Genomic DNA, 23,184 nt, shown 5'->3' with positions numbered 1-23,184 from the left:
GCAATTCCACAAATACAGGCTACATGAGACTTTCCTTGTTCAGTTTATAGCTCTCTTCCCTTCTGCATGCTCCTGGGTTCAGCAGGGAGCTGGCTGCCCAGCCATGCTTCTGCAGTCAGTGTGCTGAAAGCTCTAACTTCATGTCTTTATCTCTGTCTTTGGGAACCTACTAGCTTGTGCTTATCATGGCTTGTTGGCAGTTAATTTTAAATAAGTGAGACATACAATTTTAAAACACACCTTTTTTTTTTTCCTGAATTGGAAGGGTATTAATATTCCTAGGTAATGCTTTTTGCAACAGTCAGCAAGCAAGACTGCTTCTTCAATTACGAGAATTGCAGCTCCTGTATGTTCTTGAGTTTGTCAATTTCCTACACAAAACTCAAAAGAAAAAAAAGGTTTTGCAGTTTAGGGGTTTTTTGCTTAAAACTAGTTCTAATAAAATAGATTGCCAAACCAGGCGATTATGTGTTTAAAGTATCTGCGTGTTCAAACTGTTGACTTCCTTTAGAAGAAGTAATCACAACATTGATTTCTTAACCTGTTTTATTAAGATAGTGCTGCAAAACAGAACCAGCAATCTTAGCATTGATTTATTGCTGGACAGGGTTGATTTTACGCCAGCCAGATGATAGCATCCTACAGGTTAATCGCTGTCACACCCCATGTAATGGCAGAGCAGCTGCTCTGCTGTGCTGAACTTCTTTCCTTCAGTGTTACTAAAGGACATTCAGTACTTGGCTCTCTTCTGTATTTAAAAAATGAAATGTCTTGAAACATTAGACTGAAATACCTGAATACATTTAACACAGCTTCAGAGACAGCACAGGATTGCAAAGGCTTGTGAATAGTCTCCTAGCCTATTGATATTCCCAGGTAATGCTTTTTGCAACAGTCAGCAAACAAGACTGCTTCTTCAATTATAAGAATTGTAGCTTCTGTATGTCCTTAAGCTGTGGTAACCAACACATTACTTTGGAGATCAGTCTGGTTACCCTCTAGGAGGTAACAAGGAGAATGCTGGCTGCAAATGAAGCTAACAAAGAAACTTCAGTACACCGAAAAGCTTTCAAGAGCTATTACAGTACAATTAAACTGTCTTCCTGATAGTCTACCATAGGCAACAACATATTTACCAACTGTGCATCAAAGAACAAACTCCACCTACACAGTGCTCTCGAGGGAGACTCAACCAGTTTATTCAGGAGACAGATCATGTTCTTTTGAACTACTCTAGTGAGATGGTACTTGTAAGAAAAGATATGATATACAGTAATGCCTCTGGTGTTCAGACGTGTGACTCATGCACTGGATCTGAACCATATGCCAGCTGCTGACAGGTGGCAGTCATGTTAAGTGTAGCATAAACAGAAGTACGGTATCACAACAGCTCTGTCCTTTCCACAACTGCCCTTCGGAAGAAACTAAAGTGGCAGTCAGTGAACTGAATCATTCTGAAATTCTGCAAGAGCAAGTAAGCACTCTGCTTTCGCACCAGCAATGAAGCTCCGATCTCCAGGTACAAATGCACTGCATGTATCAGTGTTTTTTATACTAACTGAATGAAGTGCCAAGCTGCATTGCTTAATTCCACACTTGCTTATCAAACTGTTACCAGCTCATCTACTGCCCATTCAACTTTCCTTGCACAAGTGACTCTATACAGCATGCTGTTTGGTGCCTCTGACACTGCAGGGGAGAGCTTGGGACAGCATCTTGCTCTCACCTATGCCAGCATTTTAAGTAGATGAGCTTTATGGTAAATCACCAACACGTCTGGACAAAAGTGATGTTCTCCCAACGCTGTTGTGAGGGTAGCAGCTTTTGCCAGGCAGGCAGTAACTTCTCAAGCAGGATTAATTTGGAGGTGCCTGCACAAAACATGGCAGCTGCTGATATATCCTTTGTTTCTGCAATCAGTAGGGGCCAAGACAAAGTAACACAGCTTTTCAGTTTCCAGATGCAGAACTGTATATTACTGTGTTACAGAGAGTACACCCGAATTGGTACTAAGAACATTGGTAAAAAACATATACTGCTTTTAAATGCAGATTGAGTTAAGCAACCAATCACATTCTATAAAATTTACAGTGTTAATGCTTTCAGCACCTCATGAAACAATGGTAATCCAATCAGTAGTTCAGAAGCTGTAACGATGCTAATCTACATGACTGAGATAATATACAAAGACTTCTCTAAAAAAAGAGCATCCATCCTTCTTCTCTGGCTCATGAGTCAGAAGTGGTAACAAGGAACATCAGGCACCCAACCCTTGTATGATTTACCCAGACGAAAATGGTCAGTAGTTAGGTAAAATGTAATTTTGGCAGGGGGCAGCAATACCAGCAACTCAAGACCCACCAACTAAAAAGAGAAAGACTGAGCCTTCGTGCCTAGTAAGCATGAGAGGCAAGAGGGACTTTTAACCAATAAAGGGTGGAATACTAATTAATGAACAAATTATGTAACTCTCAACGAATGTTCACTGATTTGTCAAAATGTTTAAACAGCTTAAAGTTACAATTATCGGGGTGCTTGATTTGTAGAGATTTCTACAGAGCACCCTGCGCAGAATAAACAATGTCTCCTTTCTAAACTGGACTTTGAGTCTTTCCTTTAGAAAGCCCCAAAACAGCAACAGTATCAGAAGTTTGCAAATGATTGCTACATTTTATGAAAGCTGTTTGCTCTCTCCATCAGGATGGTGAAAATGAGCAAAGCAGAAGTATTTGTGTCAAGAAATTGTTTTCTCTTGCATTTTACAGACTGTCTAAACGAAAAAGAGAGACCAGTATGGACCATAACTGCCATTTGCTTCCAAGTTCAACATCACTTGCAGGTAACATGCAACCCAATCTAATTACCACCAATGTACTATATATTCAGAAGAAAAATAATGAGAGGTACTCTAGCACTACTGCTTTCCTTAAATTGTATTATATTTGCCATTAATATTTGCCTTCAAATATTCTAAATGGGTATGTTAAACTATAAGCATTAATGTAGGAAACACTATAACACTCTCATGATACGTAAGCAGTGCGTAGAAATGTAGCTTACGTGAACAGACGAGAAAATCCACAGATCAAAGCAAACTGAGATCTCTCTCCTAAGGAAAAAAAATAATCGTCTGTTCTGGAAGAATGGACACCCTGGCACTCTCTTCACTACCAGAGTAGTGGGTGGCACAGAAGAGGAGAAGCAGCTGAGAAACACTGAGAGACAGCTGACAGACCAACAAGGAAAATAATTTGAGGAAGGTAAAAACTAAAAAACACAAAAGTGTAAGAATGAAAAACAAAAACAGAGAAAAAGAGACTGATCAAAATGTAAATAAAATGAAGAAATATGTCAAATGACAACTGAAAACCAGCAAAAATTTTGAACCAAGACAAGAGAACAAGAGTACAAACAAGACAAAAATAATGTCAAAATTGTAAAACAATGGGAAATTTGAAGGAGTAATAATTAGTGGCCATAGGTTTTTGCTGTGATTGTAACTATTAAGAGATTTCACTCTTTCTTGTTTTACTGCTTGCTTCCACCATTCCACATTCCTTTGTTCCTCTTCTCCCATCTCTTTTCCTAATGATCAGACCAATCATTCTTCCAATTCTTTCGTACTTTTCATAAAACCTTATATTTTTCAAATTTATTGACTTGCTATTTAAAAAGAGAGATAAAATTTGCTATTCAGGTCTAACTAAATTAAAATAATTGGTTATTCCATGTAACTTTCTATTTTTTTTTTTTAATAAAGCTTAAAAAAGTATTCCGACAATTATTACAAATACAGATATTTGCCATACTGCTGTCAACTTCACAGGTTAAGTATTAAATTTTACATCAAAATAACACTGTTTCAATCCATCTTAGTGAATACAGGACAGAGCACAGATTTTAGATTGAAATTTAGATTTCACCATTGCTATTAATACTCCCACCCCTAAATGAGGTTTATTTCATTTCTGCAAGACTCAAAATTATTATTCCAGCTTTCAGATGAATGAAGTATTATGAGTCTATAGTATTCCAGCATTTGGATGTTAACAATGAACATAACGTATTATTGCTGCTCTTGCACATAGTAAAAATCTCCCCAATTCTAAGCAAGCAAAACTGATAAAAATATGCTTTAAAAAATATTATGTAAAGTCAGACTGTACACTTCTGTTAACTTTACTAGCTCTTTGAGATTGTATTACAATTATTGGAGGATGAAGAAATTGATTTAACCTCGTCAGAATAAGCAGCAAGTTGTGGGTCCTCCACAGGCCAAAGAATGAATTGTTTGTATTTTCTCTAAGTGTACACCTACAGCATAAAATGATCAGAACTTTTGCAGGTATTTCTAACATGACACTACATTGACATATTCTATTTGAAATGTCAAACTCAATTGAATGTTATATGCTCAGTTTTACCTGAAAATATTAACTGCAAAAATACAAGAAACTAATAATTTCATTATATAGGTGATATCCAGATCACAGAATCACAGAATCCCGAGGGTTGGAAGGGACCTCAAAATATCATCTAGTCCAACCCCCCTGCAAGAGCAGGGTAACCTAGAGTACATTGCACAGGAACTTGTCCAGCCAGGCCTTGAATATCTCCAACGCAGGAGACTCCACAACCCCCCCGGGCAACCTGTTCCAGTGCTCTGTCACTCTCACAGTAAAGAAGTTTTTCCTGATGTTGACATGGAACCTCTTATGCTCCAGTTTACACCCATTACCCCTTGTCCTATCACTGGACATCACTGAGAAAAACCTAGCTCCATCATCCTGACACTCACTCTTTACGTATTTGTAAACACTGATGAGGTCACCCCTCAGTCTCCTCTTCTCCAAGCTAAAGAGACCCAGCTCCCTCAGCCTCTCCTCATAAGGGAGCTGTTCCACTCCCTTCATCATCTTTGTGGCTCTGCGCTGGACTCTTTCAAGCAATTCCCTGTCCTTCTTGAACTGAGGAGCCCAGAACTGGACACAATATTCCAGATGCGGCCTCACCAAGGCAGAGTAGAGGGGGAGGAAAACCTCTCTTGACCAGCTAACCACACCCTTTCTAATGCACCCTAGGATGCCATTGGCCTTCTTGGCCACAAGGGCACAGTGTTGGCTCATGGTCATCCTCCCATCCACCAGGACCCCCAGGTCCCTTTCCCCTTCACTACTTTCCAGCAGGTCAACCCTCAACCTGTACTGGTACATGGGGTTGTTCCTCCCCAGATGCAAGACTCTACACTTGCCCTTGTTGAATTTCATCAAGTTTCTCCCCTCCCAACTCTCCAGCCTGTCCAGGTCTCGCCGGATGGCAACCCAGCCTTCTGGTGTGTCAGCCACTCCTCCCAGTTTAGTGTCATCAGCAAACTTGCTGAGGGTACATTCAGTTCCCTCATCCAGGTCATTGATGAAAATATTAAACAGCACTGGTCCCAGCACCGACCCCTGAGGGACTCCACTAGTCACAGACCTCCAGCTAGATTCTGCCCCATTGACCACAACCCTCTGCCTTCTTCCTTTCAACCAGTTCTTGATCCACCTCACTACCTGATCGTCAAGCTCACACTTCCTTAGCTTATCTATGAGGATGCTGTGGGAGACAGTATCAAATGCCTTACTGAAATCAAGAAAAACCACATCTACCGCTCTACCATCATCCATCCACCTAGTTATTTCCTCATAGAGGCTGTAAGGTTGGTCAAACATGACTTCCCCTTGGTAAAACCACGTTGGCTACTCTTAATGACCCCCTCATCCTTGATATGTCTAGAGATGGTGTCAAGAATAAGTTGTTCTATCACCTTTCCAGGGAATCATAAAACCCAAAAAGATACTTCAGTTTTTACAAAGCTAACAACAAAGTAAACTCTTCCTTGTGAAGACTACTGTAACAGAGCATCTTTCCATTGTTCAAGATAGTGTTAAGTATTTATTTTCCTCTTGAAATAAGATTTATTTGGAAATAACCTTCCAAGGGAAAGTGAAAATCAACTTAACTACAAAAGACCTCATCCAATTCAAAAGATAACAAAAGCACTGGGGAAAATGTGATTAGTTCTCATAGTATCAGAATTAGAAATACATAAACTCATGATGACCTATGATTCTAAGCAGTAAATATTTTTCTATTAAAAATTTAGCTACCCTATTTTTATATCACATCTGTTCCATGACAATTCATATACTATTTAGACTATACCCTTATCCCCTTCTAAAAGATGTTAAGTAGTTTGATGAAAGAAGCTGGGTGCTTTAAATAGACAGTTGCTTCTAGTACCATAGATTGGTATGGAAGACTATAATGCATATTCCAGATGTTGTTCCAGACAGTGTACCAGTGTAGAAAAACTACACGGCATTTACTATAAGGACATGGTAACTGCCACACCGGAACAGACCAATGATCCACCCAGTCTAGCATCCTGTCTCTGCCAATAGCTTGTACAATATCTGATACTCTAGAAGTCAGCAAATCACCTTCCCAAATCAACATGGTCACTACTCTATTACCAGAGCAGAGAGCCAGTGTGAGGGGAATGACAGGAGAGCATTTCTAGCACAAAAATACTCAGATTTTTACACAGCATTCTCTGTACACACTTCCTTCTCTTTTGTCCCTTCCCCTCCCCATTCCGAATATGTCCAAATCCTTACTTTTTACACTTCATTGAATGAGGTGAAGCTGGGGTGCTTGAAAAGGTGTGTAAATACACTGGAAGATTAAGCTAGGCTATTAAAGATTTAAAAGATTATTTATTCATTCTTCACTAGGTTTGCTGGCAATAAGTAAAATGTAAGATTTCCAGACAGTAAATGTAACACTAGATATCCCTTGAGTAAAGCATGGATCATCTCTGAATTTAAGTCAAACAGTAGTTGATTCCAGGCCCAGATGCCTAGTCCAAATAAACTTAGACATGGAGGAATTAACAAAAAATAAACAAATAAAAAAGCCTACCCCAAATACTCTGAGTTTCTCAGGCATGCAGAAGAGCTAGAAGCAATAAATATACGACTTCAGCAGCACAACTTGTTAATACAAAATTACTGACTGAAGCAGCAGGCTAGCAGCTAGCATTTACACATCAAGGTTTGACCACATAATAGCAGTAGAGGAGACAAGGTGGAAAAGAGTTTTTTTTTCCCCTTTAAATGTTAGAGGCAGTACTAAAACCCAAACAAACGCTGTTTTTTTTTGCCAAACAGAAAAGAAACCCCTCTTTACAATCTGTTTCTAATACAGATCTCTGGCATTCATTTATCCTTTGTAATAATCAAGCAAGTATTTTGTCAAGTTTTTTTAAAATGTAGTTGAGTAAATCAATGGCCTTAGCAGGAGAGACCTAATATAGAGCCAGTTTTTCCAGACTAGTGGAGGAACCTTGGCTCAAATCTGGATGGGAGGAGGGGAGCAAACATGGCTTTAATCCATCTTTGTGCCTCACTGGCATAAATTACAGCAGCACTTTTTCTTTCATTCCCCAAGCTAGCATCAGCATGTGAAAAAGACTGCTGCTTAGTTTTCAGGAGCTTACTATGTTTGTTACAGTAAAGCTTCTGCAACTGAATCTGCAGAGACTGGTGCTAATCTTGAGGAAGCCGTATTTCATAATCTTCAGTTTTAGGTATTATAGCAAAGAAAGAGACTGCATTTTAGAAAAGATTTATAAAGGTAGCTTTATGAAAGAAATATAACCAGTATTTTTAGGTGTTTATCCAGGATAAATTCACTATGCCAAGTTTAACACTAGATGCCATAATAAACAGGAAATTCTGGAAACAAACTGTGGAAGACATTCTCACATAAATGTGGAGTAGATACCAACAGTGTGCATTGTGATTTAGCTCTTAATATAAAAACAGTCTGACGAACTTCAACATTTACCTGATTCTGAAAAAGCAATTTAATAAAAAATTAATTAAAGAGGGACCTCGACACACTTGTGAGGTGGGCTGATGCCAACCTTGTGAAGTTTAACCATGACAAGTGCAAGGTCCTGCACCTCGGTCAGAGCATTCCCAGGTACAGCTACAGGTTGAGCAGAGAAGAGATTCAGAGAAGCCCTGTGAAGAAGGACTTGGGGGTGTTGGTTGAACAGAAGCTGAATATGAGCCGGCTTCAGTGTGCGCTTGCAGCCCAGAAAGCCAACTGTATTCTGGGCTGCATCAAAAGGAGTGTGACCAGCAGGTCGAAGGAGGTGATCCTGCCCCTCTGCTCTGCTCTCGTGAGACCTCACTTGGAGTACTGTGTACAGTTCTGGTGTCCTCAACATAAAAAGGACATGGAACTGTTGGACCAAGTCCAGAGGAGGGCCACGAGGATGATCAGGGGACTGGAGCACCTCCTGTATGGAGAGAGGCTGAGAAAGTTGGGGCTGTTCAGCCTGGAGAAGAGAAGCTTGCGTGGAGACCTCATAGCAGCCTTCCAGTATCTGAAGGGGGCCTACAAGGATGCTGGGGATGGGCTATTCATCAGGGACTGTAGTGACAGGACAAGGGGTAACGGGTTAAAACTTAAACAGGGTAAGTTTAGATTGGATATAAGGAAGAAATTCTTTACTTGAGCGGGTGGTGAGGCACTGGAATGGGTTGCCCAGGGAGGCTGTGAATGCTCCACCCTTGGCGGTGTTCAAGGCCGGGCTGGATGAGGCCTTGGGTGGCATGGTTTAGTGTGAGGTGTCCCTGGCCATGGCAGGGGGGTTGGAAATAGATGATCTTAAGGTCCTTTCCAGCCCTAACTATTCTATGATTCTATGATAAAACCCCCCCCAAACAACATAAACACCACCAAACCCCCCTCAAACTCAAACCAATTCTAGCCTACTCTCTCCAACACACATCAGAAAGGTGGTGCCTTGATACTTGTTTTAGTCCTTAATCTCTCACAGCCACAAATCCTTTCAGAGGGGGAATGCAAAGTTAATGAAACACTGTATATTCCCACTCCCAACTGCGCCAGATTTCTCACTGAAACCAATGCTAAATATTCTGAGATATTTTCTTTGTCTTACTAGCAAAATCATTTTCTGAAGAAGATCAAGGACATAGCTATTGGTGCTGGACAGAAAATACCATCATTGAATATTCAGATTTGTTTGTTTGTTCTGGAGTAAAATATAACTGTCTCTACAAACTGGGTAAAAACCAGTCAAATTGCAATGAATGCCCTGGCAGAGAGTGCTTAGATGCCCAATGTTGTCACAATATTTAACTGGCCTTAATGGTAATTTTACAAAATTAAGAACTAGGAACAGATGACAGAGTTTGACATATATAAACCAGACTGCAAAATGAGTCCCACTGAATTTCAGTTCAGACCCATTCCCTTTATTGCTATAATCAGCTGATCGGATCAATGCAAAATGTCACTGTGCAAATCAAAATTACATTTTGTGAACATGAAGACATCTCTGAATGCCTTTTAAGAGCCGCAAGGTTATAAACAACCTATTTAAATGAACAATGACATCAAATTTCCACATGAATTGTTTCTAATCCTTGCTATCTTAAATGAGGTTTGTCATAAATAAGTAAGATGACAATAGTCATGCCAACATCAGCATTACACAACATGCACATGAAACAATCTATTAAGCAAGATCTGAAATGCCTTTTTGTTTGAGATGGAAGACCTTTACTCACATAATTTTCACAAGAACCTTTTAACTGTAAATTGATTCACTTCAATTTTAAAAAATGCCTCAATAAAGGTAACTAACCATAAGAATTATAAACTGAAAAACCATGTGAAAATCTCATTCCAAATTCTCATTTTACTCATTTTTTTCTGGTCCCATGGTATAAATTTAAGCTGAACGGATTTATGTTATTTCACATAAAAAGAAAGAGTAAGTTTCAGAGTCTAGACATCCTCCCAAAAATACTTAAATGACTGTCTCATTTACATTTGTCGCTTAGTTACATCTATGACAATGTTCCATGGGGAAGAAAAAAGTTGATCTCTTTTAAAGATTAAGAAGCTTTGTAGTTCACATTTAACACCTCACATTTCACCCAGGAAACACTGCAGCCGTTCAGTTATAAAGCTCTGGAACAACGTGCTATTGATTAGATGAACTATGTAGCATGCTGGCAGTCACAGTCAAATTCTAAATGGCTGTAGAGTGCATTATGGACAGCAGATAGCAGCCAGTGATGAGATCTGAATCCAGAAAAAGAAATCCTAAACTTCTAGCCGGGTGCAGAATGAAGGAAAAATTACTGGGCTCCACTGCAGCACAAACTCTAAAACCAACTGGAGGTCTACTTGCAGCCCTGACTTGTGAATTGATGGGATTAGTAACAGAACAAACCCCTCTACTGAGGATGATACAAACTTTGGCTGCCTCCCTAGTGGCAACAATAGTTTAAATGTACTTCATATAATCATGTTCATCTGGTAAGAAACAGCTTTCACGAGTTAATATTCCAGTTTCTGCACTGAATATTGAAGGTCCAGCAGGATGAATTGGGCATCTTCCATCAAATATAAATTAAAGAAGTAACAATAATGTAAAACCATACTTCAACTTTGGACTCAGATTACCAGCATGGAAACAGTTTTCAAGCAAGAACAGAATATTACCTCAATGCAATGTTCATATACCAATACCTGCTGGTGCTTTTCCAGTATTTGCTTCCTATTAGCTATTACGTACTTCAGCTAAGAACCTTGTTTAGAAGTGATGGATGGGTATACCTTTTCAGTCAATCCAAGAAAAAAAAAAATCACCATGATTTGCTAGCCTACATCTCCAAGTTTTTTAAGGTACTGTAAATGATTGGTTCAGTGTGCAATGTATTCCACCTCTCTCCCTCCCTCCCTGGTAGTAAGGAGTGATGCTCCTTTTAAGTTTTGGGTTACTTGATCATGACAATTATACTTTAAATTTAAGAATGGCACCAGAGTTGGTTTGAAAATCTTGCATGTTTTATCTGTGAGAATGCACAAACAATGGGGATCCTCACAGAAATATCATAACTTGGCTTGGCAACTGGTGAGCTTTAATGAAGAAAACCAGTGTGTATTTTTTTGCAGAAACTTCCATCAGTTCAAAATTGTCTGTCTTGTAAAATTTCTCATAGGAATAGAGATACTTCAGTATGTCAATAAATCTAGCAGTTTCAGGAAGCTTCTGCTTGTTTTCAAAGATCAGAGAAAGAAGAGTGGAAAACAGTCCAGAATTTTGGTTAAGGATATGACAGGTGGATTTTAATAGCAGGGAATCTGTTCCTTCCAAAAAGACCAGTATTCCATCTGGAAAAGTGTAGATACGTATTTCATACTGTCCTGGTTTCAGCTGTAACAGTTATTTTTTCCTTCCTAGTAGCTGGAGTAGTGCTGTGTTTGGCTTTAGTCTGAGAACAATGTTGATAACACATCAATGTTTTAGTTGTTGCTCAGTAGCACTGACTCTGATCAAGGACTTTTCAGTGTTTCATGCTCTGCCAGTGAGGAGGGACACAAAAAGCTGTGAAGAAGCAGAGGTAGGACACCTGACCCAAACTAGCCAGAGGGGTATTCCATACCACATCACAACACGATCAGTATAGGAACTGGGGGGAGTTATCCGTAAGACCCGGATTGCTGCTTGGGTCAGGCTGGGTATCAGCCAGTGGGTGGTGAGCAACTGTATTGCATCACTCGTGTTTACTGGGTTTTTTCCTTTTCCCTTTAAGTTTTATATTCTATCCCCTTGTTATTTCCCTTATCATTATCAGTATTATTAGTAGTGGGTTTATATTAATTTAGTTATTGGACTGTTCTCATCTCAACCTGTGGGGTTTACATAGTTTCAGTCTTTTGATTCCCCTGCCATCCAACACACGGGGTGGGAGGGAAGGGGGATGCGAGTGAAGGGCTGCGTAGTGCTGGGCTTAAACCATGATACACTTCATAAAGATGTAAGGCTGATAGAAATTCAGCTGTAAAGCCCTGTTTTTAGGAGTAGAGAGCCATAGCTTAACGTCCAACTGAAAACATGAATGTGGTAGGGTTAGTTAGTTCATGTCCATTTATGACTTTACTAGAGAAAATTACATAACGTGTGCATAATCTGAAGTTTTGTGAAAAGTATTTAGAAGTTTATTGGAGTATTTAGAATTTATGTGATTTTGGCAAACAGAAATAGTAGTATGAAAAATAGGATACCATTCAGAAAGTGCAGTGGCTGAATTTCCGTAAGAGCCATCAACAGCATGGGTACAGGACAGAGCTAGGTTAGGCAAACATTCAGTAGAAAAAAATCGTGGCTTAGAAGGGATTGGAAACCAGGCATGAAAGAAACAATGACAAATAAAGTAATCCTTCCACTCAACACTGACAAAGACTTAGCTGAGCATTGTATAGATGAACCACTAGTATAGATAGATGAACCACTCAGTATTACTTGATGGGAGGGTGTTTCAGAGTACTAAGTATTACTCTTACCCTATTTGAAGAGGAATATTTTGCACAGATTAACTAAAGCAACCAACCTTTGAACATACTTGAGCGCATCAGAATTTTTTTCTCCCATAGCTGGATTTCTCTGCGGAAAATATTTTATGTCGTGCTCACAAGATCTGCATCATCAGTTTCATTATCTGCAGTTGCCATAATACTTTCTGGACTCAAATAGGTTTTACTATAGCTGTAACTATTTGATTTTATAATCAGAGCTCTGAAGTGGCACTACAATCTGAATGGGTGTCACATGCATGCAACTATATGTACACAGCAGTCTAAGCTCTAAAGAAGATGATGAGCAGCAGTCTTCTGTATAAAGTGTAGCTGTTGTGCAGTGTTTTTACTTCCAAATTCAGGCCTATACAGAAATACAGATAGGGAGTACTAAGTAGATTAATTAATCCATTTGAATCTTCTGCTGTGACACATCCTACAGGTTCAAACTTAAATGGGGAAAGTTCAGGTTAGATATAAGAGAAAGTTTGTACTGTGAGGGTCCTGAGGCACTAGAACAGGTCACCCAAAGAAGTTGTGAATGCTCCATCCCTGCCAGCATTCAAGGCCAAGCAGGACGGAGTCTTGGCTGACATAGCTTAGTGTGCCCATGGCAGGGCGGCTGGAACTAGATGATCTTAAGGTAATTTCCAACCCAAACTATTCTATCATTCTATTCTATGATATTTGGTTTTCATACTATTAGTTTCTAAGCAGATGACACCTCACTGCTGGCTGCGATGGATCTGATCTATATTTTGATGAAGTTTCCCTGGTAAGATTTTAAGCCTAGAATGAGCAACTGAGTTCTGCCAGATCATCTGTACCTACCTCTGCAGCACTCTGTAAAACCTTTGTGAAAGAGAAGAATGAAGTCGTGCATCTGACTCTCTTATTTGGACTGTAAGCAAATAAATGATCAAACAGTACTGAAGACATATGACAAATTATGAAAAGAAAAGCATAAGCAACAGTTCTTAATACGGAACCACAGGGACAATAATGCTTGTGCCTGGAAGAACTAGCATCAGGCATGTCTTCCTGAGGTAGCCAGATGCTGAAAAAACGTGTCTGTCTACTTATTTGCAGACATTTTTATTGTTATGAGTACCCTTTCTGGCAGTACATACCATGTTTATTTTTATACTTTTGAATTCTGTGGGGGAAATTGCACTTTGATTACTGCAGACAGATATATATATATAATTGTGCTCACAGAGCAGTAGAGTTTGCAATAGAATGTCTCAGCAAAGAATCTGGTATTTCATGTTAAAACTTAGCATTATGCATTTCTCTTCAGCTCTCTTCACACTTCCTCAGATGCCTTCATAGATAGTGAAATCTGGTAATAATTATCAAACACTATACACACTGTTTACAATAGAGTCATATTTCTTCTTTTTTTTCTTGCATAAAAAGTAGAATGCTGCTGAAAAGTGCCCAAACGTCTGCTATATGCCATGCCAATACAGCAGCTCAGCCAAATATGCAGAGAGAAGTTTGCCAAATAAAAGAAAACATAACAAATTGGTAATGGTTTCTATCTTGACAGGGAATGAAAATTATACCTCAATGTGTGGCCACTCATGTGGACACATAAAAATGTCTTAGAGGCAATCATTTTACCTCAGATAACACACCCTGATAGTAGAGCAAAGCATACTGGCAGGCTTTCACTTCAAGTAAAAACAGCAACCATGACCTACAAAATGGCCTGGAGGACTCACATAATTTGTGCATATCGTATATGCATATGCTATACTTTAATTATATGTAATAAAAAACAAATAAAGTAGAATTATTGTCATTTGAGGAGTGGATTTGAATTAAGAGAGTTTAAAAATCTAAAGTTATTATAGTCATATTCCAATACAACAAAGACACTGAAAACATAAATCCTTATACCAACATACGAAATGTAACTTTCCAAGTGATTGTAATAATCATTAATAGCTTTTGGAAGACTTCACTGGATTGCCGATGTTCTATGTGTTTATAGCCAACTTATGTAATATGTACATTTTACCATTTATGTAGCTTTAAAGTAAATCCTTTGAAAATAGGACTCTCATTTGTCTGTAAAGTTAACATGTGCATTTACTGTGTTGCAAAATTAATAATATGATGTTAATTATTAGTCTATTATGTAGTTTCATATTATTTTAAGTCTTAATTTTAGTGCAATTCTGAAGGCAGTATTATTTTCTAAACAAAAATACAACTTCATAAGCTGAAATTGCAACACTCATTCAGTATGAATTACTCACAGAAAAAAACCACTATTGCCGATTAGATGTCAGTAGCTACTCAGAAAGAAATAGGGATAGAGGCTGAACTTTATAAAAGCCTTTAAAAGACCGGTTATGTTACTGTGATAAGAAAATACTAGACAGGAAGACCAGTCCTTCAGGTTCACGTAAAGGCTGCATAGGAGAGGTTTATACTGGACATGGGAGGTTTAGACTGGACATTAGGAAGCACTTCTCTACCAAGAGGGTGGCCAAAACCTGGAACAGGCTTCCCAGAGAGGTGGGTGATGCCCCGAGCCTGTCAGTGTTTTAGAGGCATTTGGACGATGCCCTTAACATGCTTTAACGTTTGGTTAGCCTTGAAGCAGTCAGGCAATTCAACTAGACAATTGTTGTAGGTCCCTTCCAACGCAAACAGTCTATAATTCTTGGAGAACTTAGATGCAGATTGATAGCTCAGATAGGAGCTCAGAATACCAGTGAAATCCAAGGACCTCAAGATTTATGCTGTATGTTATCTCTTATCCTCAAAGGCTGAGACAGGAAAAAACAATGAAGTAAGACCACATGGCTTGAAGAAACAACCAAATAGATGGATACAAGTGAAAACTTAAAATAGAAGCATGTTAGTAATAAGAGTTAACCTGAAAGGCTCAAGATTTAGGAAATTATTTTGTCTATTGTTTGAAAAAATATAACCTAAAGCCAAGATGTTTATGTTTTGATTTATCTTTTAAAATATTATCTGCTAAAGAATAGAAGTAAGAAAAGCAAGGCTGAACTTCCAGATAATGGCATTAACATAGAATCATAGAATCATAGAATAGTTAGGGCTGGAAAGGACCTTAAGATCATCTATTTCCAACCCCCCTGCCATGGCCAGGGACACCTCACACTAAACCATGCCACCCAAGGCCTCATCCAACCCGGCCCTGAACACCGCCAAGGGTGGAGCATTCACAACCTCCCTGGGCAACCCATTCCAGTGCCTCACCACCCGCTCAAGTAAAGAATTTCTTCCTTATATCCAATCTAAACTTACCCTGTTTAAGTTTTAACCCGTTACCCCTTGTCCTGTCACTACAGTCCCTGATGAATAGTCCATCCCCAGCATCCTTGTAGGCCCCCTTCAGATACTGGAAGGCTGCTATGAGGTCTCCACGCAAGCTTCTCTTCTCCAGGCTGAACAGCCCCAACTTTCTCAGCCTCTCTCCATACGGGAGGTGCTCCAGTCCCTGATCATCCTCGTGGCCCTCCTCTGGACTTGGTCCAACAGTTCCATGTCCTTTTTATGTTGAGGACACTAGAACTGAACACAATACTCCAAGTGAGGTCTCACGAGAGCAGAGTAGAGGGGCAGGATCACCTCCTTCGACCTGCTGGTCACGCTCCTTTTGATGCAGCCCAGGATACAGTTGGCTTTCTGGGCTGCAAGCGCACACTGAAGCCGGCTCATATTCAGCTTCTGTTCAACCAACACCCCCAAGTCTTTCTTCACAGGGCTTCTCTGAATCTCTTCTCTGCCCAACCTGTAGCCGTGCCTGGGATTGCTCCGACCCAGGTGTAGGACCTTGCACTTGTCATGGTTAAACTTCATCAGGTTGGCATCAGCCCACCCCACAAGCGTGTCGAGGTCCCTCTGCATGGCATCCCTTCACTCTGGCATATCAACCGAACCACACAGCTTGGTGTCATCGGCAAACTTGCTGAGGGTGCACTCAACCCCACTGTCCATGTCACCAACAAAGATGTTGAACAAGACCGGTCCCAACACCGATCCCTGAGGGACACCACTCGTTACCGGTCTCCAGCCAGACATTGAGCCATTGACCACAACTCTTTGCGTGCGGCCATCCAGCCAGTTCTTTATCCACTGAGTGGTCCACCCATCAAATTGATGTCCCTCCAATTTAGAGACAAGGATGTCATGTGGGACAATGTCGAAGGCTTTGCACAAGTCCAGGTAGATGACATCAACTGCTCTACCCCTGTCCATCAGTTTCGTAGCCCCATCATAGAAGGCCACCAAATTGGTCAGGCAGGATTTCCCCTTAGTGAAGCCATGCTGGCTGTCACCAGCCACCTCCTTGTTTTTCATGTGCCTTAGCATGCCTTCCAAGGGAATCTGCTCCAAGATTTTGCCAGGCATGCAGGTGAGACTGACTGGTCTGTAGTTCCTTGGGTCATCCATTTTCCCCTTCTTGAAAATGGGGGTTATATTTCCCTTTTTCCAGTTGTTGGGAACTTCACCTGACTGCCATGATTTTTCAAATATGATGGCCAGTGGCTTAGCAAACATCAAAAGCAGAAAGAAAATTTTTCTTTAGAAACCTAACCTGCATTTATGTTTTAAAATATCATGCTCCATTCTTCTTGGATACAGTAAATGGGATGAGTATGAGCGGTAGAGAGACACAGACAGTGCATTTTCAATGATGGATATGCCAAGATTATCTGTTAAGATGAAAGCAGACTATGCTAACACCCATAAACCCTCCCCCTGCCAAATAAAACACTGAAAAAATAAACACACTCATTACACACTACTTGTGTAAAAATGTTGTTTTAAAACGGCAAGAATTCTGTATAGCCAAGTAGTTATACTAGTAGCATAGCCAAGTGCCATACTACTAGTGTTACTCTTTCTGCCAGTTCATATGTCTGAAGTTTTCTGCAAATCCTAGAATTTCCCTTGTGAGGTCTCAGTTTGATTCACTGAAAAGCAAGAAGGTGTGAATGTAAAGCTGCAGAATCTGTGTAGCTTTATCTTACTAAATTAAAATACATTCAATGATTCAAACAAGAAAGGATCAGTTACCCAAGACTGACCTAAAATTTTAGTCTCATCAACACATCTGGCCTCAGAATTTGCAGTTCAGCCTACCTTTCATGACCTATGACTTTTTAACATTTTATTTTTTTTTTTAAGGAATGTACCTTCAAGTAGCCTTAAGATATTCTGATCCAATATATAGAAATTAAACATTTTTATAATATAGTTTACTGTAACTTGATGTGTAACTTCCAGATAATTGAAGAATTTCATTTATCAATGTGTGGAAAAAAATGTCAGTAAAGATGTCAAAAGCATTTATCCTTCCCTGTCTTATCTTCCCTCGTGGTGTTTTTTTATGGTGTATTTTCTCATTTAAATTTGCAACTCTTTTTCATTTGTAGAATGACAGTAAAAACAGCAGTTATTTAGTCTGTCCACATTTCCTACCAATGCTAACTGCCTTCTCATCTGAGAAAAGCAATTTCACTAACATGGTTATGTATGTATGTATAAGCCCTCTCACAACAGACGCAGGATGCTTTGATCACATTTAGTTACATAATTTCTGCTTAAAAAGGGTGCCTATTCTACATGTTTGTACATTTTAGTTTTTCTCATTATAATAATTCAGGTTTTTTTCAGGTCTAGCTACTAGTGCCAGTTTGCAGATTTTGGGGCAGGAAGGTATCATATTAGTTTCCCTCTAATTTCTCCCCAAGAAGGGAGCCTTCTGGAAGATCATAAGCGTACACCTAATGTATTTTCACTTAATAAGTTACCTGAGATACTGAAATGTTGGTTGTCTTTTAACACTGGCCAAGTTTCTACTTTGGTGGTAGTTTTGCTGTAGCTTTGATGGCTCATGCATACAACTAAGGAAAAAGTTGTAGGCAGAGACAGCCTACTTTATTACACCAGCTATATTGCTTCCTGTATTAAAAAAAGTGACCTGCCCTTACAAAACATTTTTGCATGTTTTTTTTTGCCTCTTTTCTGGTCATTTTATGCAGAAATTTTTATTGTCACGTAATAGCTTGTAGTCTAGGATTTCAGAATCAAACTTCAAACCATAATGATTTTTATCTCCTTTCCCTACCTATGGTGTGTTCTTTGGATGGAAGATGAACGTGAGACAACACAGTACAAGCTACTTCCTTGACTGGTAGGCGTTGAGGCCATAACTTCTGCAGTGCTTATCAATTCCAGTGCTACCCCATTTCCTTGGGGTCACCTGACATTTCAGATGAGTTTATCAGTTTGTCTTCATCTCATTCATTAGTCTTTAAAATACTTACTACCTCCATCACAGACTTTTCATAGGACTTAAAAGAGCATAAAGCAAAATGTCTTCTACTCTCCCACCTTGTTTTCCAGAGTGCTAAATCACTACCTTTTAGCTGATTTCTGCCTGCAGCAGCCATCTTCACATTTTGTGTTTCTGCTACTCCTTAAATTTACACTTAACAGCAAGACTATATTACTCCAACAGGATTTCCAGCAGTAAATACAGAAATCTAAATCAAAAGAACTCACCATCCTTCATCATTATCTGCTTCAGGTTCAGAAACCTCATTTTCAGGAGTTTCTTCAATTGCCTGGGTTAACTTTGATTTAAATCGGTCCAATAGCGCCAGTGTCTGAAATTAAGTACATGGCTTTAGGGAAGTTATATGCATTTGACACCAACAACAGGTATATACAACATCTTTATTATTATTTTGAGAAATAGTACAATGAGATGAAGGAGACATTTTTCATATGAATTTGAAAGAAATGCTGTAGAGAGGCAAGTGAGAGAGCAAGGAGGTGAGCTGGGATGAGAATGCATTGAGGCAGCAAGATTAAGTGGGAGGGCACTCTGCAAGTGTGCAAGAGCATTCCACAGGTGTGAGAGAGCACTTGTCTGGCTGCCTAGTGAAATCAAAATGTGTATCAAAGGAACAAAAACTTATGGCTACTTATAGAATAAAATAGCAGATTAAACAACAGTGACTGCTGACAATGAATTTTATTGTTTGCACCTGCCATTTTCTTCTTGTAAAGTGATTAGTTACATAGATTAGAGTTTATTCAAGCTTTGAATTTAGAACTTTGAAGACCTGGTTTGATTGATATTTATATACTTCACATTGCTGATCTTTTAAGTTATGTACTGACACTGAAAAGAATTCAAAGCTTTTGACTCAAATAATGAGTCAAAAATTAACCACCTTAATTAATTCTACAGACACCGGTTCTTATGCAGCATACATTAAGCTCATGCTGATTTATATTTGGTATTTTATTCTCCAGCTGAAATCACCGGGTGTTTCAGCTACAACGAAGTCACCAAATCTCAGGTGACACCCGAAGATTGTACCACAGGCATTGTTTCTAATCACCTGGAATAAGATTCGATTATACAAGAACTGTATGCCTGAACCTTGTGAATGGAGAGGGGGCTCTTCAAAAAAAAAAAGAGCAGACCACAAGAATAACTTGCACAGCCCACAGCTTATTTCTTGCTGATACTTGAGACATTCCTGGAAAGGAAAGCATGAGGGAATAAGTGCTTGACTGAATTTATGTGGCAGGCTACATTTGATCTGGAGGTGATAGGTTGGCAACCTGGGTTGTAAAACACCTCTGTATGGCTGTTTAGTTTTGTTTGGTCAAGTTTTTCAAATTTAAAAGAATAAAAACTAAACAAGAATAGAAAACAGAAATAGGAAATACCAGAAGTGTTCGCTGGAATCTAATTTCCTTCTGGGAGCAATCTTGACTTTAGGAGTTTCCTGGCTTTTGAATTCTTTCAAAACCATATTTTAACACTGCCAAAGGCAGGTTTTTGAGTTGTTGGGGTGTTTTGGTTTGGTTTTTGGCTTTTTTTTGGTCTTTTTTTTTCTTTTTGCATGTATTAATTTATTTTCTTTATTTTCTGTTTAACCTTCTGTTCAAGATGGGAGAGGAGAATTTCAAATACAGTTGGGCCTGCAAATCATTCAAATTCTATAGCTCTCCATAATATTGCAAACCCTGTATTTGCAACATCTGAGAGAGCAAATCTCTGCCTACGCCATCAGAAGAAAACTAACCATTTTTACATGAAATTGTGACTGACCAAAGACACATTCCATGTGTATAATTATCTCTGGTGCCAGCATTCTTGTGAGTAGACCTGGTGATAGAAATAATTTCAAAATGCCTTAGTAGGCATTTTTGCAGTGAGCGATTAGATGCCTTACTGTGGATCAAATAACTTTGTAAAATTGACCCTTGTGGAATTACAAGCTTAGGACTTCCAATATCTAGTATTGTAAGGAGACACATACCTTTCCCCCTCTTCTTTAACTCTTGCAAAATGGTATTGTGCTGTAGGACCAAGTAGGAGGGATGCAAGGCTAGAAGAGGCTCTCCACAAGTGAAATGGATTACAAAGAAGTTGATTAATTATTGCTGAACAGTTCCCAGCAGGGTTACATAAATAAAAATTAAGATCTACTAAAATATACATCCCTGTCATCTGGTTTTCCAGTGATGTCCAGGACAGGACTGATATAAATTCATTAGAAGTGGTTTTAAGACCCTTGATCCATGCTGCCAAAAGAGGTTTAGTATTCTTTGATTCAAAGCTAATGGGCTTTTGAATGTACAAAGTTTCCATAAACTTTTAGTTTAGAGCTAAATACACTTGCCACATGTATAAAGGTTTGCCAACCATTCTTTTGAAGTTATTAAGCCTCGAGTTTCCAGCCTCTTCCAGCTTTTAGAGTTGAATATGAACATCTTCATAGCTGAATTGACATGCACTTATAAACCACTATGTTTGATGTACTGCACAGATTTTAAACGAATGGTACTTTCCATTTCACAGGCAGTTTCATATATTTAACAATTCCAAACTTTCCTATTTTAGAAAAAAAAACAAATATTTATGTCAAACGTAACTTTGCTCATATTTGCAGACTAAAGTCTATATACATTGTAACTCCTTTTGAAAAATAATTCTCATTATATTTCAAAAAGGTTTTATTTTTACAGTACAGTTAAAAACTATTTTTCTGCTCATTTCCCAACACCAAAAGGTATGGATGGATTTAGTATCTTTAAACATACTTTAAAATGTTAAAAACCCCATCTTGGACAGATGCCAAGTATGCAAACCCCTGTCCCAGTATTATGGCATGCTGCAGAGCCAAGGAAAGCACTGTACATAAATGCAAAACTCTCACACATGTAATCAAGGATACCTCTGTGTGGGTAGCATTTCCTTTTGCAGGATTTTAGTGACTAAACTGATAGCACTTTCAAATGCACACTGAAATTTCACTTACCTGTCTACCTGGGTAATCAAAACAGGAGATCAAAGATTACATATTTATTTTTACAAGTAATAAGATTCTTTGAAAGGAAAATGAAACATAATGGTAGGGGGGTTGGAACTAGATGATCTTAAGGTCCTTTCCAACCCTAACTGTTCCATGATTCTACAATTCTATAACGGACTTTAAAACTCCATTTATACACAGATGAAGAGAGAAACTTTTTCGGAACTTCTTTTGGATTTTTTTCCCCCAGGTTTTCCAGTTGTTACCTGATCTTCACGAGAAACCCCTTTCTTTGGCTGCTGCTTCCGCTTGTCTTCATATTTTTTCTTCTCCTGAAGGTACTCTTCAACAACACTGTTTGGAGCAGGTTCCTCCTCTGAATAAGGAAACATATTTGGTTAAACAAACTAAATTTGGTTTTATGGTTTAGTATCATTTTGGAGATACTCTGTGACTTCTGAAATAGCAAGCAGAACACTTGCATAAAATGTTTCCGTTGTATTGCTTTCTCAGCAAGTAGAATGATTTGCTGCTTGCTGAAATGAAAAACGCAACACTGTACTGGGCAGACGACGAGTCCAAAAATTTTTGTTTCAATTTTATTTTACTATGGAGCCAGATAAAGCAGTGTAACAGCAATAAAAATTCTGATGTTAAGATGAGAAATGAAAACTGTTGAAATTTCTTTAACAAGTTTACCTTAATTTCTGAAGATCTTTTTCTGGAGCAGTTGAACTGTTACATATATTAAAATTATGTGACTTTTTGTTGCAGCGGAGATAAAAACAGACAACTATTGCTTACAGACAAATTCAGAGTCTTCCTGTTTTGTAGCCTGAAGTAGCCACAAATTAAATCCTTGATCTTGCAATAAAGAAAAAACCCATGGCATTTTTACTTTAAACAAATTCGTCATGTCAATCAGGAAAAAAACTCCATAGCAGCAGAGTAATACCTGGACTAGTCAACAGCTACACTCCTTCATTTTTTTTTAACAGCTTCTTCTCTGCAGAATACCTACTGCCATGACAGATTAGGAATTTAACAGGGCAAAAACTTTATCTCAGATCTGATCAACACCATCCTGTCACATTTTCTTCCCCTTGAATAGCATTAAGACATTTCACATATTGATTTAGTATACTTGAAATTTATTTATTTATTTATACATATTTATTCCTGAGAAGGAACAGAAGAATAAAACCTCCAGATGTCCACTGCAAATGATGAACACAAAATATTTATGGAGGAAATTGTTTCAACAAATTTCAGGATATACAGCCTGACGAACTGTAAACCTAAATCAGACTCTGTATAATGGGGTTTTTTTTAGATGACTGCTGACAGCTATACAGAGAAAATTTCTGGTTTCAAATGAAATTTCTTTCTCATCTGAAGTTTTTAC

The 23,184-nt window shown here is 38.7% G+C and overlaps 1 protein-coding gene across 1 annotated transcript in view; it reads right to left on the bottom strand.

The window, feature by feature from the left end:
• Positions 1-23,184, bottom strand: part of CWC27 (CWC27 spliceosome associated cyclophilin) — a 132,385-nt gene that overhangs the window by 3,849 nt on the left and 105,352 nt on the right. The window contains exons 12-13 of the mRNA XM_080637278.1: positions 22,046-22,155; positions 19,006-19,109 (exon numbers count right to left, since the gene is read on the bottom strand). Of these exons, the coding sequence (XP_080493404.1) occupies positions 19,006-19,109; positions 22,046-22,155 (214 nt within the window). The remainder of the gene's footprint in view (positions 1-19,005; positions 19,110-22,045; positions 22,156-23,184) is intronic.

Source organism: Psittacula echo (genome assembly GCF_963264785.1).
Source record: "Psittacula echo genome assembly, chromosome: Z".
NCBI classification, from domain to species: Eukaryota; Metazoa; Chordata; class Aves; order Psittaciformes; family Psittacidae; genus Psittacula; species Psittacula echo.
Note: the sequence above shows the minus strand (reverse complement) of the source record. Positions and strands in the feature narration are given on the sequence as shown.